The sequence below is a fragment of the Zingiber officinale genome, chromosome 2A, assembly GCF_018446385.1.
Source record: "Zingiber officinale cultivar Zhangliang chromosome 2A, Zo_v1.1, whole genome shotgun sequence".
Taxonomy (NCBI): domain Eukaryota; kingdom Viridiplantae; phylum Streptophyta; class Magnoliopsida; order Zingiberales; family Zingiberaceae; genus Zingiber; species Zingiber officinale.
Window position 1 is genome coordinate 136,009,927 of NC_055988.1, and position 18,741 is coordinate 136,028,667.

Here is an 18,741-nt window from a genome sequence, read left to right on the forward strand (position 1 = left end):
ACCAAGCGTGCTGAGAATTACTTTAGCTCTGATGGCAATCAACACGCTTGAGTCATTTCTGTGTAGTAAACAGTGATTGACACAATCATCTAAGACAATGCACTAGATGCCCAGATTCGCCATCAAGGGCAGCTTCTAATAAATAGGCATTGAACTAGTTCATCATCTGATGCTTTTGGCTTTTACAGGTCATGGTCGATTGAGAATCAATTGTCTTCTCAGGAGATCAAGGTTTCAGAAGATCAATTGCCATGTACAATTTTTGACTAACACATCTCCGCAGACATTGCACAGAAACAGAATACAAAATGATATTAAGTTCTTTCTCCATGAGGTTATTACCATCGGATACAATACGACATCCAAGTTACTTGACATCAGTGTAGAGAAATAAGCAGCCTTTATTATATACATGACTAAAGTAGACACCTGCTTTGAGAGGGAAAAAAAAAAGGAGCTGCAGTGCTTGTTGGAGAAAAGGAAACCCATTCAAATGAGAACTACATACTGTTACAGATGTGCTATGCCCAGCATTGCATTGCATTGCATTGCGATACCTAAGAAAGAATGGAGTCTACATGGACTGCTTTAATCTTACAGGGATGACCAATTACCAATAGATAAAAGATAATTATAAAACCAAAATTGAGATGGAAGAGGTCAGAAACATTTTTCAACGGTATGGAGCTAGCCTCAAATCTGGAGATTTTCATTTTTTTTATCTTCCACGGATGTTCCCAAACCCAAAAGGTGATCTTGCCCGGCTCCCACCTTCGCCATATTGATCATTCCATTGCCTTAGTTCATTCATACTGGTAGCATCATAAGCAACCGAGGCACACACCTAATAGGAGAAACAAGTTTGGAGATGGAAATAATTCTAAGTAGATGCAAATAGGATCACGTATAGCAACCTGTAGTATTTTTAGTACCTTAGATTTTGCTTTGATAAAATCATCCAACTGTAGTGGCCTTAACGACGGCATGGTAACTTTACCTCTCTGATCACAGTAAAGTTGGTGTTAGGGAGCCAAAGAACACAGAAATACAAAAGACTAAATAGCTTAAAACAGGCAGTACTCAGTAGTTGCCTTTGAAAAAATTGACGGGAATTTTGGCATGAAAATCAAACTGAAACAATAGCTAAAAGATACATGATGGGGGGAAAGATAAAACAAGAGAACCCTACCGTCCGTTCTGCTTCTAAAAGCTCTTCAACTGGCCTATAAGCAGCTGCTATGCACAGATTCTGCATTTTAAAATGTCAGAAAGTGCAATTGTAGTCTGACAGTGAATGATGAAAACAATGTCAATTGTAAGTATACCTTCAAATCACTTCCTGAATACCCATCAGTGGCATTGGCAAGTTCATCAAATCTGAAGTCAAGTTCCAGATTCTCTTGAGCAAGAAGTACCTTAAGTATTTTGTTCCTATTACCAGAATCAGGAAGACCAACATAAATCCTGCAAGCAATCCTCTATTAATCAGTTATTGACATGAAAATAAAAAAGTAGATATTCGATGTTTTCAGGCTTCTCTCTCGTTACCTTCTTGGCAGTCGGCGTATTACTGCATCATCCAAATCAAAAGGGCGATTTGTTGCAGCAAGGACAAGGATCCTCTGGCTATCCTTGGTCTTTAGTCCATCCCAAGCTGCCATAAATTCATTTCGTATTCTTCTTGTTGCTTCATGCTCAAAAGCACCACCTCGAGCTCCAAGTAGACTATCAACCTATTAGACAACAAGAAAAAAGTTTCCAAGTAGGCATGACAGGACAACTAATACTGTTTATGCTTAGGAAAAGGATTGAGAATACAGCATATAAAACAAGTACCTAACAACCAATGCTTACCTCATCAACAAATATGATCACAGGTGCTAACCGACTGGCAAAAGAGAAAAGGGCCTTGGTAAGCTTCTCTGCATCACCAAACCACTGTATTCAAAGGAACACAAAAAGAAACCATCACGATAAAGAAATCAACTGCGATAAGAATAACTAAGAACAAAAAAAGGATGGTGCTGAAGTTTTGTGTACTCAGTCAATAAAACAACTAAGTTCGAACCTGATCTTAATCTGAACCAATATATAGCTGTTTTATTATTCAGAAGAAAAGAATTATATAAAAGAACATAATAGTATAAAGTATAATACACTGCAACCTGACAAGGTCAATGATCAGTTTAAACGTTTTTCTGTGGGCAAAACAAAGGTCAAATTTCTAAGAACTTTGATATACTCATATACATGATGAATCCCTTTTATGATTAACAGACAAGGAACTAAGTAAATACAAAAACTAAATACATGTATCCACTTGAAATCAACTATACATCTCAGTTCATTCTCCCACAAACATTCTCAAGCAGTAAAAGTTCAATGAGATAGAAGCACCAAATAGAATCAAGATGGATTCTCTGCATCTCAAAAGAGTACTTTTAACCAAGCTGTGGCCGCTTATAATTAGGATAAAGCCCCAAAATTCTTATACCTTGTGCCATGCTGCGGTGCCATAAAAAACTAACTTCTATCCTAAATATTGATTGGATATGACTTCCCCAATATTCAAATTGGGAAAGAGACACATCATGCTTAAAACCATTAATATCACAACCAGAGGATTCTGGATAGTAACAAATATACATCCTTATTTTTTCACTTTTCTAATTTAAACTTAAGTTGAAAAATGCAAAACAAGGGTTCCAAACATTCAAGATAAGCATACTACCCATCAAATCAACTTATCCTACTGATTTTGAATATTACAGTTGTTGCCTCAAATTTCAAAAACTAGAAATCAGTAAAATATTTAAAAATAGAAAAGTAGTCTGGACATTAATATATTATTCTATAGACAACAAATCATATAACAAAAATTATTCCAATTCCAATCTAAGAGTGGCCAGATAACAATTTGGTAAATTTGCCCTAATTGAGATATTTAAAATTATGCACCTAAACTTAGAATAATTAAAATAAATAAATATAGAAAAAATGCTTACAAAGCAATTGTCATATCTAAGTATTTTACAACTGATTTGAGAATTTGTACATATATTATGTAGCACCAAGATATATGCCAAAACATCTTGATGAGAATAACATGCAAAGAAAATTAGGGTTCATGAATCCTTAATACCCTATGCATGCAATTGTTATATTAGCTTTCTTTGTAAAGTTTTATCTATTACATTTACAAGTGTATAGTATGTTAATATAGAATTTAAAATATCAAGTTAGGTCCAGCATGAAATATTTCTCTATTAGTTTATTAATTTTTATCTTGTGCAAGGTTTAAAGTTGGGAACTTCTGATCATTGCTTGTCGGATTTTCCATCTAGGCATCCAGTGGATAGCCATAATGAGAAGGTGTCATTGATTGTTTGCATATCTTGTGTTGGTATGAGTTGCTATCGATCAACAAAAAACCTAGAATGGTTAATATTTTGAAATCCATAGGAAAAGCATGGAAGGCTAAGGTTGAAAAATGTTTTTGACAAGTTCATCTAAATGTGACAAAAATAATGACAAAAAAAAAATAATTAATTAAAAAATAAAAATAGCAGGTATTACATAATGCTTAGACAAAAATATAGGAAAAATGATATCTAACAAAAACAAATTTGATAAATAAAGATTCATCAAGATGACATAAGATGACAAAAATGTTCTATGACAGAAACAAAAAAAAATTGATAAATAAAGACCCATCAGGAAGCACAACAACTCAGTTAACCTTGGCATCAATAATTCAAATTAACTACTCAATGCCCATGCAAACCAATCACTAAAACCACAAAATTAGAGTTAGAAGGAATAATAAAAGTAAATCAGGGGTTAATCAGATGAATATTAGGCTATCTTTCCACGAATAACATCCAAGAAAAAATTTTGAATCAATAATGGAATGAAGAATTTGGAAGAATCAAATTTCATAAATTTAAATCTCCATTAAAATTTTTTTAAAAAAAAGAACTTTAAATGTAAATCCACTAAAAAACAACTCCAACCCTCATGCCTAAATCACAATTCCAAAGTGATGTTATGAATAAATAAAATGTGCAAAAGTTTTGGTTCAATAAAAAAATGCAATTTTGAACATACCAACTTAGATAAATTAAAATGTGCATACAAACAAAGAACATAAATAAACTTAAAAAATAACATTTCAAAACTAATGCCTGAACTGAACAACTTGTCTTTTCCTTTTCAAGTTAACAAAAAAAAAATCTGTGCATTATTGTGAAGAAACATTAGTAGAAGTGAGATGTGAAGACAGAACAAAGTCCATATGATTCTCGATCAGTGTCGCATGAAATACGCGTTACCTAGTCCGTAGTTTATAAACCAAACTGGAATAAATGAAACTTAATAGGTAAAGAAATTTTAATTACCTTTGATGTAAGTGATGAACTTGTTATATTGATAAAATTTGCCCCAGCCTCAGTTGCAAGTGCTTTTGCAAGAAGAGTTTTGCCTGTTCCAGGAGGGCCAAAGAGCAAGACTCCCTTGCATGGCTGAAAGTTTACCAGCTATTACAACTCGGCCATAAGTAAGACACAAAGATGCCCATTTAACAGAAACAGAATAACAAATAACAATAGTAACTTAATTGCATGGCAAAAGGAGAGGCAAGACATGCTAGCATTTTGAAATTAGAAGGAAATAAACTAATAGAATACAGAATGCAGAGAAGCATATTGTCCAGTGAAAGGGCATTACCCGTAAGAGATTGCCGCGAGAAAAAAGTTCAGGTCTCCTCATAGGTAGCGAAACAAGTTCATTCAACGTCCTCTTCACATCTTCAAGAGCACCAACATCATCAAATTTCACGCCTATTTCATTTGGGGGAATTAATGCTGACACAAAATTTTTCTCAAATTCATCTTTGGTAATTATCTGCAACAAATATATTTGCAATGAAAACCAAGTAATATGCATAATATGAACCAACAAATACGATATAGAACTACTCATTCTGGTTAAGGAACAGAGAAATAAAATATATCGATGATAGCATGTATACCGCTAGACTTTGAGAGTGCTTTTTGAAAATTGACTCCTCATCCTTTAATCTTGCAATTGCAATGTCCAAACTATATCACAAGGAGAAAAAAGTCACATAAAAAATATAAAAAAAAATCTTGAAAAATAAAGGAAAATCATAAACATAAGAATTATCGGTTACCTTTCAGAAGGTATCATCAACCTATCACCCTTGACTGTGGGAAGAAGAGACGAGGATAGATAGTGATTCTTAGCCCAGCCAATGACTTTCTCAGCTTCTACAAATATTTCAAATAAAAGACTGAGACTTTGGATGAAAAAATCAGAAAAATACCAATCAAGGAACATACATCTTAAAACCAAGGTTATTTAATCGAGGTTTAAATCGTGAATCGTATCAAATCGTGAAACATAAGGTTCGTATTAATCACATAAATAAGTCAAAAAATAAAAAAATACTAAAACTTATTAAAATATTCTATTCAACGAAATTAACCTAATAAGCACAATAGCAGATTGCCACAAATAGACAAAAGGGGTTATAAAAAAAAATGAAGTATCATAATAAAGTATGTGAAATCAAACATAATCATTCACTTATCAAAATGAATCAAAGTCTACCAGCAAGTGGGAAGTGAGTAGACACAGAAATACATATTCTGGTAGTTATCTTGACAGGACAATAACTTAGTTCCTGCCTGATAGTGATTGAAATCTGAATCTGAATTTTCTGGTAGTCTGATGTTTATCTAGATGCTAGAATCTAATAAATTTTGGTATTTTGGTTATGCTGAGGATGTCCAGTGGTATTGGAGTGTTGGAGTAAGGGCATGTGCTGATTTGCTGGTTTGTTAAAGGTACCTGGTCTAAGGCAGGTCCTTGGAGTGAGGCAGGTACCTGGTCATGCTGTGGTTTGCTAAATATGTGTGAGAAAGGCAGCCAACTACAAGGGATGCCCGACACTATCAAAAAGCCAATAAAGTAGTAGTCTCCGACAAAGAAAGTCAGCATCAATGATGCCGGTGGTTGATCTCCAAGTGTGTTGGTCAAAGTTGTTTGATGAGGACAGCGAACAAGTGAATGAACAAAGAGGGCATTTCATTGAATACAAAACACAAACAAATTTCTTAGCACAAAATCACTGAATTTACATCCTGTATCATGAATCAGCTATCATCGAACTGTATCAGTCAAACTAGAACTGAATTGGACTGATTCCTGGTTGATTCTGATTCGGACATGGGGTTCGAATTTATATAAGATGAATCAAATTGGATAATTCAAACACTGAATCATCTGATTGTGTTTACCATGCTCAAAACTACTACATGTTTTTTGCAAGAAAGACTCCATATTGTTCATTTTACTGTTTTTACTACTATTTTAAGAGATTCCAGTTGGCATGACCTAATATAATACAGGATCCCATTGAATTGTATCAGTGCAAGCAATGGCTGGTATCAATCTAACAAACATATCTTGCTTATAAGCAACAAGATATATGTGCCTGCAAATAATCTGGGATGATTAAACATAGAAGACCAATAAATCACAACAATGTGGATGCATTTATAGTGGATCTACTCTGTTAAACGAGAAATAACTGTCAAGTAATAACAGGTGGCTGAATGCTTCATCTCTCACTGAGGTGTGCAGTGTCCATATGTGCAGTAAAACTTCTTGGTCATAGCATTGGGTGGGTTTCAATTGCTCTATCTTTATCACTTTCCCTTGTATTTTGATATGCTGAATTTTCCTTTGAATCTATCGCTAGTAAGTAAACTCACAATACCATTGAACTGTCCAATGACATTTACAGACAATTATATTTCCATTCAGGATTTGATGGCTGATCAACATAGGGCATGAGTCTTGGGGGTTCTAATTCTAAGAGATGGTTGTACCCTCTTGTTATTGAATTGTCTCCACTCAATTAAATAGTCATCTAGGTTGTCCATGTCTACAGAACTTTAAAAAGACAATCTTAACTTCTTGAGTGTAGTCAATTAGAAAAATATGTTAAGAAGCATGCTTTTTTAGAGCATTCTAATATTTGGGATCCAAGTCACATCTACTCAAAACTTGATTTTAAATATTTTATAACCTTTAATGATTGATGACTACTCTATCCTAACATGATTTGTATGATTTGTCTTAACGTGCTCCTAAAGAATTTCCTTAACATAGAGGTTGTTGTTCAAGGGAAGATATTTCTATTCAACAATAAAAATATGTGCTTCATGGGTTTGAGAAAGCTAAGATGTTAGGGTCTAAGTTAGTCCCATTGTAGCAAAATGTGATTACGCTCACCTCAGGTGCTCCTCATAGCCCGTCCCCGGGTTAAGTTATGTGAAGGGAGGTAAATCACGGGATCGACTTATAACAGACCGCCAAATGACTAGGAGATGGGAGGAGTTTTTCTCCGAGGGCATGCGCTTGTCGGGAAGTCAGTTGTAGTCCCATGCATCATAATGCAAGGTCATCATTTAATTTAAAGAGGTAATACAGATCAGTTGGAAAACTGAATTACCTTAGAAACACCAAAATTTACCATCATGGTTATCAAAATTGATATGAGAACTATATTGGGCATTCCAAAATCTAAGGTATCAAATTGAATTGATGAGAAATAAGTGATATCAGAATCAATGAAAAAAAAACAAAAGGAAAAATAAAATAAGTTTGTATGGAATAAAAAATGGAGCACAAAGAATATGAATGATGAATTTTGTCAGATGGTATCATCTTATGTTGCAGTTTTAGTTCCCGTTTGGAATGAAATGATATAGTCAATATCCCACCATGCTGACACTTGACAAAGACAAATTTTGAAGTTTTTTGCCTTCTTAAACCTCATTTCACATTTTCACCTAGCTTGATAACTACCAAAAATAAAATTATAGCATTCAAAGAGGCAATTGGTTTAAGAATTTTTTAGAAGCAAAACAACATTAAAGCAGGCAAAGACAAATTTTGAAGTATTTTACTTATTTAATATAATTTTACTAAGCTTGTTCATTACCAAAAAAATTATAGCATTTAGATATTCAAAGCAAAACTCAATCACGTGTTGCCAATTTTTAACAAAAAACATAACTATTAATATAACAGTGTAAAATGCTATAAAACAAATATATATTCATCAATAAGTTAGAAGTAACAATAAACATTAACAACATAGTACTAATGTCAATGTTAATCTAATTATTAAACAGCATAATTGGTAAGTGAAGACTTTGTATCATCTGAATTAATTCAGGTGGAAAAAAGGCTCTTAAGTTGTTTAATCCGTACAAATACATAATATACTATGTTAAATAATATATTTATATGCTATATATAACATGTATAAATAATATCTTTTAAATATAACTGATTGCCAAAACCTAGTTTCAAACCTCAATACCCAACCCACACTTCACTTACTCGGTATCTCTTTTCAACTTGGCAGGTATATCAGTTGCCCTATAAGCCATTCAATGCCAGTACTTTTTCCACCCACGACATCAACACAACTTTCCTTTCTCCATGGTACAACCTCTTCCACACAGCTACCACCTTTCCTGCATGCTTGCACGCCAACTGGGCCCACATCCATATTCAATAGACAAAACAGCCTCATTTGTGCCCCTTTTGGAGGCAAAGCTCTTGTCTCAGTTGACACTGACCAAAACCAGGAATGTATTATCAAGTACCAACATCATTTCGACTTGTATTGGAAATCCTTTCATGCCAACTAGCCAACAGTTTCATTCAGCACCTAAATCCCATGCCAATCAAAATGGCGCAAAATCTTAAATGTTAGATGAGGACCCAGTTGTAAATATACAAACTAGAAGGATGTACATTGAAAATGGTAAATGAGATATTATACACATAGAGGAAACTTATGTTATGCAGACTCAGTACACGAGTTTAACAAGAATGTGGATATAAGTGTCTGGCAGATCAACGATGGCTGAAGTCAGCTATGCTAAAAGAAATTATACATGATCAGTGGTGACTAGGGGTGTAAACGAATCGAGCTAGTTCACGAGCTTTTCGAGCCGGCTCGATAAATATTTGTTCGTATCCTATCATATCGAATTCGAGCCGAACTCGAACATGTTTGAACTTTTTTTCGAGCCGAACTCGAGCCCAAATTTTTTAGTTCGATAGTACACGAGCCATTCGCGAGCCTTAATATTTTATTAATATAATATAATTATATATTAAATAAATAAATTTTGAACCTTTCGAGTACTTATTTTTGAGCAATAGTTCGAATACTCACGAACATATTCGAATCTTTCGAGCCGAACTCGAACCCGAGCTCTAATTCGAGCCGAATCCGAACCAAAAATTTTAAACTTTTTGAGCTTCAAATCGAGCTCGAACTCGAATATAACTAATTCGAGCTGAATTCGAGTCTTAGATTTTTCTTCATATTCGGCTCGATTCGATTCGTTTACACCCCTAGTAGTGACCTACCACACAGTGACAATGTTCAAATGTCAACATCTAACACAAATATAACGAGTGTAGATGCAGAGTACAAGCAGCAAAAGAGAGACTAATTAGGGAAACCCTATTCCACATTTAACAACTGGGAAACAGCATAATAAAAGGCTTTTAGTACAACTATGAATATAAACCTGCTACATCAATGATCAAGTAGATAGACATGATAAGAGCAAATTGGACTCAAATCATAATTTTTAAAAAAACATGAACAGAAATCTTATTAAATGTCTGGCATGTCTAATGGCATCAAATGAAAGAAACATTAGCCTTATTAAATCATACAGAAATCAACCATAAGGACGATAGAAAATTTTAGAGGTTAGTTGAAATGTACAGTCTTACTTTGCTTTGTTAGGAGCACACCATCAGTCTTGACATGCAAAAGATCCATGCATGATAATTCATGCTCTCCTAGCACCTATAGAATAAAAGAGCCCATCAACAATTATGAAATTACAACATGTAGCCTCTCATAAATGTAGGATATCATATTAAAATAAACAGAAAAAAGCAAGTGTATACAACCTTGTGCAGTTCAATAAGATTGCTCCTTGACAAAATAATTCTTCGGTCTTCTTCAATCTGCTTATTAAATATTCTAAGTTGTTCGTCATCCTGCAAGCAAAAGAACTGAATCATATTTCTACAGCACAAAAGGTTGCAAGTGTGTTTATACAGCCATAATGGTATAAAAATTGTGTCAATTTTAGCACACATGTGGCATCCCATCAGGTGTCTCTAAATAAAGGAAAAATGTGTTAACAACCAGCTTCCATTTCACTTTTCAATCATTTGCCAGAAAAGGAAATTTGTCATCATGAGACATGGAGACATAAGATCAATGCGGCTACCATATAATTGAAAATAACATGGATTTTTAGTTTTTTACCATTATTTTTATCTCATAAAATAGAATTTACTTGTATTGCACTAATTCAGATCATCCTCTATCTTAAATCAAAATTCTTACAGGCATTCAAAACAATTAACAACAATCATATGATATGAATTGATGTCAAGCACATGGTTAGCAGAATTGGTCAATCCCAATCAGGATTGACCAAGTTGGATTGGGATCAACTGATCTCTATCCACTTTTGAGAGAGAAATCAAACACGCTGAGACTTGTAAAATTTGGATTACTCAAGGAGAAATTGATACTCAATTCATAAGACGCAAAGACATCATGAGTTACTAGCCTCCATCAAATTGTTTTAACCTCCAGCCTCTATCAAATCCCTTATCTTCCTTACCTTTAACTCTATTTCTCTCAAATCCAATCACTTTTCCTATATCTCAACTAATTAGTAGCTACTAATATGAATTCAATATCAATTTCTACATGAATAATCTAAATTTTGTGTTTGATTTCTCACTCAAATGTGAATCGACATTAGCTGATACCAATCCAACTCAGGCAATCCAAATTCGAATTGACACATTCTGCCAACCATGTGCTTGACATGAATTCATATCCACAATTATATGATTGTTGTCAATTATTTTTAATGCCTGTAAGAATTTTAATATAAGATAGAGGAATTAGTTGAGATATAGGGAAAACGAGTGAATTTGAAAGAAATAGAGTTCAAGGTGAAGATGATCAGGGATTCGATGGATGTAGAAAGGCCAGAAACTAAAAATGACTCAATGGGATCTAGTAATTTGAGACATCTTTGTGTCTTCAGGATTGCTGCAAGTGCAGATAGGAAATCACAACTCCAACCCATCCACACCAAGTATTAATAAAAAATTAATAGTTAACCATACTGATAATAAAAAAATTTAAATTAATATATTATAGAATGTCTACTATATTAATAATTTAAGACAATTAATTTGGGTTTAATTATTATTAATAATTTACAAAATTAATTAATTTTTAATAGTTTATTGATAATTAATTAGCTTATCTAATTAATTTAATTAATAGTTTAAATATTATTATTTATTTTAAATAATTAATTAATTCTGATTTTAAATTAATAAATTAAATTCATATGAATTTGAAATTAATAAACTAAATTCATACAGATTTTAAATTAATTTGTTTACAATTAAATAAATCTAAATTTTAAATATAATTTAAATAACTAATATTAATAAATTAAATTAATTTATTTTAATCCGACATTAGAAGGGGAGCCTTGGCGCAAAGGTAAAGTTGTTGCCATGGGACCAAAAAGGGCACGAGTTCGACTCCTGGAAACAACCTCTTGCAAAAAGCAGGGTAAGACTGCGTACAATGGATCCTTCCCCGAGACCCCGCTGGCGGGAGCTTAGTGCACTCGGCTGTCCTTTATTTTAATCCGACATTAAAATTAATTTAATTAAACAAAGTAAAATTAGTTACATTAATTAAATTTAATTAGATTAATTTAAAAAATAGAAATGATTTAGTTAATTAAAATTAAGTAAATTAAGGGCAGCCCCATATACAAAACTCTCGCCAATATAAGATCTGAAGAAGGGTCGGACCACATTAGGTTTATTATAAGCAATCTTATCTATATTACAAGGGGTTATTTCGGAAACTCAAAATCACGGCCACAGTCACACAGCAACAATTTTACCGTTGAGTCAAGACTTCCCTTCATTTAAAAATTAAATTACTTAATATATTTTATTTCATAATTGAAATTGATTAAATTAGAATTAAATTGATTAAAATTTAAAATTAAGTTAATTAGGTTTGAAATTGATTTAACATGACTTAATTAACTAAAATTAATTTTTAAAGTTAATTTAATTAAAATTGTGTGTAAATAAAGCTAGCAAAGTAAAACTTCATTAATTTATAGTATTTGCATATACCCATCAATCATTAACAAATGATTTTTAGGTTTTTTTATATTTTTCTTGGTTATTTTAATGTTTCCTTAGCTTTTGAATTTTTTTTTTAAATTGATTCCAATCCCACAAATCCAATATGGAAGATATTCAAGTTTTTTGGATTCCCAATACTGCCACCCATGGTCTAACATCATTAGCTGGAACTTAACTACTCTTTTAAATATATCACTATATATCTTGGTAGCCAAACCATCTCTTAGAAATGCTAGTATGAATCTCGTATTATTTTGTGAAATAAAAGACACAGCACAAGCATAACAGAAAGCTACAAACCTCAGGTGGATGGATATATAGAGCATTAGTAAATAGTTTGAATATTTCTTTTTCTTCCAATGACTTGCTGACTCCCAATCCCTCAGCTACTCGCTTCAATGGAAGGGGCTGCAAAGAGAATAGTCCATGTCAACTGTTAGTAATGACCAAACATAGTATTTAACAAGTGCAAGGACCATTCTTTAATAAGCAGAGACCCAAACTAAAAGAATAGTTATAGCATAGTTGCAATCGTCTCTGGGTTGATAATTGTATGAATCATGTTAAATCACAGATTACAGAATAAAAACCATTATAGGTATCACAATACAACAAACAAATATGAACCGGAACAACCATTTGCCAAGTAGATTAGATAGATTGGTGTCAGCCAATAGGTAATTTAAATACAAAAGGCGCTATAAGAAAAGGATGATTCAATAAACATATTTAAAATAGATCATACATATTTTCCTTTTTGACCTTTTTTTCAAATCTTCATTGTATCATTCGCATTAAATTTATTTTAACACAACTACTAATATCATTGACTCTTGCAAAAAGCAAGGTAAGGCTGCGTACAATAGATCCTTCCCCGGGAATCCGCATGACGGAAACTTCGTGTACCGGGCTACCCTTTTTACTAATATCATTGACTCTAATGCAAAATACAACAGAGACCATTTCCTTTTGTGCAAATAGAGTATACAAAAGTACAAAACCCAGCTCATATGCTATAATCAACACAAGTAATTAACCCTTTTACATACTTTTGTGATTCGGCAAATTACCAAACCGCATAGGTAACTTTTTAAAATACCCAAATCATGTACCCAACTTTCAAAATGACCAAATCACGTACCCTATACTCATTTTACCCCTCCTCATTTACCCCAATCTCGATTAGGGTTATTTTTTAAAAAAAAATAGACCGATTTTTTTAAAAAAGATTGAATCGTGTTTAAAAACTCATTGTTCTCAATATAGTGTGCCAAATTAATATTTGAGAGTATGGATACAATCAGCAGAACTTGACAAACATATAGGACCTGATTTCATGTCATTCCAAGCTCTCTAGGTCTATTAGTCAATTTTGGCTCGAATGTGACTGAAACCGACTAATGGACTGACATGGAATCAAGTCCATTGTGTTCGTCTATAGGGTGCGTGATTTGGTCATTTTGAAAGTTGGGTATATGATTTAGGTATTTTGGAAACTTACCTACGCAGTTCGGTAATTTGTCGTTTGTGATTTATTCATTAAACGTAATTGTCAGTTGTCACTAGTCTCCAAGAAATCATTCCATAAACAACGAATCTCATGGAGCAGTGAGCAATGCAAGTTAACTAGTCTCCCTCACTTTCTTCTTAAAACATTGTTTGAGAACCAGTGATTAACACTATCTTCCTCTCTTTCCTATTAATCCATTCTATTCTTGTTAGAGATAATGCAGTGTCCATCTTTCCTCATTTTTGCCAATCTGGACTTGCTCAATTTTCTGACAGGCAAATTCTCACAACTCTAATTCCTACCTTTTTAACTAAATTTGAGCATTTTGAGTGCTTTTGACATTCTCTGCCATTTTCCAATTGATTACTTGGTCTCGGTTGACTTTTCATATTCCAATCAAATTCACTTATTTCGATAACCTTGAATATCTCAAGGAGGTGAGCATCTGAACCACAAAAAAAAATGAACAAAACTGAACAAAATCAAAGAGAAAGTGTTTGGGTATATAGATATATACATATTATTTTAAAAAATTTTAAGTTTAGTGGTCAACCAATGAAGTTCTCTAATAAACTGATAAACACAATATGTGTCAATCCTATTGTATATTAATGTGCTTACAAGGTTATTATTAATGACTCAACTGACCTACCCAGTGCACACATGGTGCGGAAATATTTCTTGCTGAAAGTTAATTGATGTTTTGCAGTAGATGAGAAGGTTGAGGGGTATGTTTTAGTGAAATCAATCCAGGGGCGGGTCCAAGAATTAGAGGTGGGCTGGGCTTTGGGTGTGGAAGGGGTGGAAAGCACCAAAACAAAATGAACAAGAGAAAAAGAAAAAAAAGAAAGAACACATCAATTCTGCTTGGTGCCAAGTTGTAGGCTATAAAATACCTATGTGAGTTTTTTTTTGGCTGGGCTAGAGCCCAGGACAGCTCTATCTTAGATCCGTATCTGAATGGATCCATAGTAACGAAGGAAAAACTATGGAGGGAGAGTTCAAGGTGAGCTTAAGGAGAAAGATTACAGATATTTGAGGAAATCTAGGGGTTATATGTGCAGTCGTGTTTGACTTGACCTGGTCCAAAAGATCCATGAAGGATTAAGTCAAAAAAATTTAGGGTTCTTTTTTTCCTTTTGTTCTAATTTTGTCATGGTCTATTGGTACTAGGATATTGTTGATTTACAGTCATGTGATGAAACCAATGTTCTGTCTCCATTATGATTGTTATGTCGCATATAATGCATTTCACATTTCATACTGATATTAGTTGACAGATAATGATAATCATGTTTTAACATTATGAATCCACTGCTATAGTTAATAGGCATGAGTTACCAACTATGGTATTTTTATATACTGTTAGCAATCTTTTTAGTTGTGATCATGTATAGAGTAGTTGATATCCCTGTTTTGTACATATTAACATAAATGTAGAGATGACATTTTATCTAATACACAACTCATACGTTTTGGTCATTTTGGCATAATCCTATAATTATGGCAAGGCACCCAAAATATTCGGCAACTCATAGAGTTTAAATTTTTGATATTTTTTGACATAGTATTTCTGACTAAGCAGGTATCAAGGCAATTAACATGTCGAGGTTGTGGGTCTCATGCTAATATCCATAGTTGTGGAAACCCACTAGTCACATGACATTGATGGTTGGTATCATGGATAGTGGGTATGCTCTTGTGTGGTTGTAGTTTAAGGAGTCCAACTGTTCAAATATGGCATTAACTACTGGGCATAAAAATTATTAGTTTTATTACAATAATATATCTGTATTATTTACACTCCACATGATTTGAGGGATATATCTCAATTGGGTTGCTGCAACTAGAAGCGGATGTCTAATTGTTCAAACGGTGATTAGTACCTTCTTCCTGGATGGATGACTTGTTTTTTCTAAGTAATTGGGGATAGGACTAAAACGTGATGCTAAAGATTTAATGGCTCCCCTAGGGTTCCCTCTTCGATAGCCCATGTGGAAAGTTTGATGCATTATATCCTCTGACCTTTAAGCTAACTGTGATGAATCAACCTAATTGCCTCCACCCCTTGAGAACTAGGAGATCGCCCAAAGGACGCCTTTGATATTAAGGGGTCACAAGCCAATCATAGATCCTGTTCAATAAGTAGAATTCATAGTTGTGCGCGCGACCATGCAAGTGCAACACCAATGACTTGGAACTCTAAGCAGCACTACAAGTGATTTTTGGAGATCAAAACTAACTTATTATTACATTTATCTTAATGATAATTATACATGGAGCCCATAATTCTTTAAACTATCTGATCCGAGATTCTCTAAAAAAATTCTTGTAACTCCACTTTCTCATGTTTGCAGTGCTCATAAATTATTTCTAGAGCTACTTTTTGCAGTTCAATCAGTTCAGCTAATCTTAACTGATCTGAACTGTAAAAAAGGTTTGTTATGACAAGGGGTCTCATGAATTGTGTACATTATATAAGGATCATGGTTCTGCAATAAGTGTCATAAGCTTTTAATATAGTATATAACCAACTCAAAAAGAGAGATAGGGGTACACGACGTCTATAATTGACCAACCTGCCTATATGAAGTTAGACGTTAACCATGTGCCTACTTGAATTAGAAAGTTCTAACTTCAAACACAATGTAAGAGTTATATACCAGCTGAGCAATGCGACCAAGACCAGGGAGCAACATTGTCGCCTGCACAAGTCACCAAGCATATCATCAAGGAGAACATATAAAAGAAGGTCGAATGCCTAACATATTCACAATAGCAAAAGACATAATCATCATAATAAATTTCAGAAGAAAATGTTCTCTTGATGCCCACAAGTTGAATATACCAGCTTTTCTTTCTCCTTAGACCCTGATTCCATTATGCTTTGACCACAGATGAAAACAACAGGGCCTGGTACTAGGTGAAGCATTTCTTCCACCTTCTTGATAAACTCTTTTCGATTTGACTTAGGAACAGCCCGTGACAACCACTGGGAACAGTCTGAGAAGTAAACAATAATTGGTTGTAGAGACGGCAAAATCTGCAAAATCATACAGCCAGTAACAATATGTTAACAGTTGCTGAAGTGACTTACTGAACATATTGTAGCCACAATGGTAGCATAAATTATAAATAGAATATGATATACAAAAATGGTGCCAGGATAGCCAAATAGATATGCATGTCCTGTGCATAGACAAAATGAGGACAGTTTAACTAAAATGTTTAAACCAATAATAGCATACCCCACAAAGTGCCTCCATTGCTATGTACCAGTCTTCTGCCAGGGTATCTGTGTCTCGCACAAGATCCTGAACTGAAAAGGAACAGAGAAAGGAATGTTTTAGTTGGCCAATACTATGGTGCATTAAGTAACAATACCATTGCATAATGCAAAATGCATTGAAGAATTGGATGTGCCACAAGTTACAAGGCAATGGTTTCACTGCCCTAATATGCAACTTGCTAAACTATACATTTGCAAATTAGTTTTTCCCAGCTCTCTAATTCTCTATAGCTCTCAGATAAGCTTTTGTGGATCACTCCAAGCATTAATTCAAGTAGAGATTCATTGATATTAGAATATCCTAAAGCATAATCTAATTCAGTCATCAAGTTAATTTTCATTAGGTTCAAGTATACAAAATTAAATTATTTATTTATAAATGGATCAAACAGGTAAAATTTAGATAGTAATTATAATCCTAATTCTAAGTGACAAAACATTTGCCTAATTGTCTTTAGATAAGATATAGCTACCAGAAAATTTGATCCCCTTCACCTTCTTGTGATTCCAGATATGAATCTCAAATTGTCATCCCCAATAAAAATTAACATCAAAATTTGAATTCACAGGATGTGTTATGTCCATAACTATTATGGAGTAAAGTACAAATATGTAGGGATCAAATTGTAAATCACAACTTCTTTGGGTATGAATGTAAAATACAATTAAACTAATACCTACTTAATAGAGGTATCAGCACTCATAAAAATGAACCTTCCAACAAGTTCTAATTGTTCAATTATGCATTACTTAATTCAAATGTAACCACTCGGCTCAAACTATTTGAATTTAACTTTTTGCAGGATATTGGACCTTGTGAGATTGAACCAACTCCATCAGCTTGGTCTAACCAGTGCAATGCCTTAGCTCGTGTTGGTACAGTTAACATTATTTTAAAACATCGTGCTCCATGGAAGATGATAAGATACATGTAAACACATGAGAACAGAAGTAAAACCTACAATGATTTTGAGAGAATATAAAGTGACACTCAAACTGTTGAAGGGTTAAGAGTGATTTCCCTTATCTTTGACATACACTTGATCTTATTTGGAGCATAAGGAAAACCACACTATTAAGTAGACTTTTATAAGTTTGACAAGAAATTTTCACTTTATGGATGTCAAAGACAGATATTTACTTAACAATTAATTAGGCACAAACAACTGAGTCCCAGAAATCATCATACGAGCTGTTCTTTAAGAGCAAGTTCAAGTTTGTAGTCAATGTTTGTTAAAATTCAAATGCAAAAGGAAACATAGTAATGCTTAATCTGTGAATAGGTACAAGGACAAAGCATGTCAACCAGGAGAGACAAACTAATAGTTTAGTAAACAAATAGCCACAACTTGTGGGATTCATATACAAGACTTTTTTCACTTTTAAGATGGTAATCAAGATTGTGATTCAGACCTAGGAATTTGAGATCTTTGGATCCAAGCTGACCTGCACAATCCAGATCGCTAGTAGCAACTACATTGCTATGGTCATATGAAAATACAATTTGATTTGTAATACCTTATCATTTCTACTATGATCTCAGCTCCAACAACCTTAACTATGTATAAATTCAATTAATGATGTTAAAGATTGGCATTGCTTG

The 18,741-nt window shown here is 33.5% G+C and overlaps 1 protein-coding gene across 2 annotated transcripts in view; it reads right to left on the reverse strand.

Annotated features, from left to right (window-relative positions):
• Window positions 1-293: 293 nt before the first annotated feature.
• The window catches only part of LOC122042399, a 31,846-nt gene continuing 13,398 nt past the window's right edge, over window positions 294-18,741 (reverse strand). For both annotated transcript variants that reach the window (XM_042602508.1, XM_042602507.1), the window contains 16 exons: window positions 17,098-17,168; window positions 16,698-16,892; window positions 16,513-16,554; window positions 12,640-12,747; window positions 10,039-10,128; window positions 9,856-9,931; window positions 5,192-5,288; window positions 5,030-5,099; window positions 4,726-4,902; window positions 4,398-4,520; window positions 1,855-1,938; window positions 1,549-1,733; window positions 1,326-1,464; window positions 1,190-1,249; window positions 933-1,001; window positions 294-844 (listed from right to left, as the gene is read on the reverse strand). In XM_042602508.1, coding sequence (XP_042458442.1) covers window positions 719-844; window positions 933-1,001; window positions 1,190-1,249; window positions 1,326-1,464; window positions 1,549-1,733; window positions 1,855-1,938; window positions 4,398-4,520; window positions 4,726-4,902; window positions 5,030-5,099; window positions 5,192-5,288; window positions 9,856-9,931; window positions 10,039-10,128; window positions 12,640-12,747; window positions 16,513-16,554; window positions 16,698-16,892; window positions 17,098-17,168 — 1,712 coding nt within the window. In that variant the 3' untranslated portion in view covers window positions 294-718. The remainder of the gene's footprint in view (window positions 845-932; window positions 1,002-1,189; window positions 1,250-1,325; window positions 1,465-1,548; window positions 1,734-1,854; window positions 1,939-4,397; window positions 4,521-4,725; window positions 4,903-5,029; window positions 5,100-5,191; window positions 5,289-9,855; window positions 9,932-10,038; window positions 10,129-12,639; window positions 12,748-16,512; window positions 16,555-16,697; window positions 16,893-17,097; window positions 17,169-18,741) is intronic.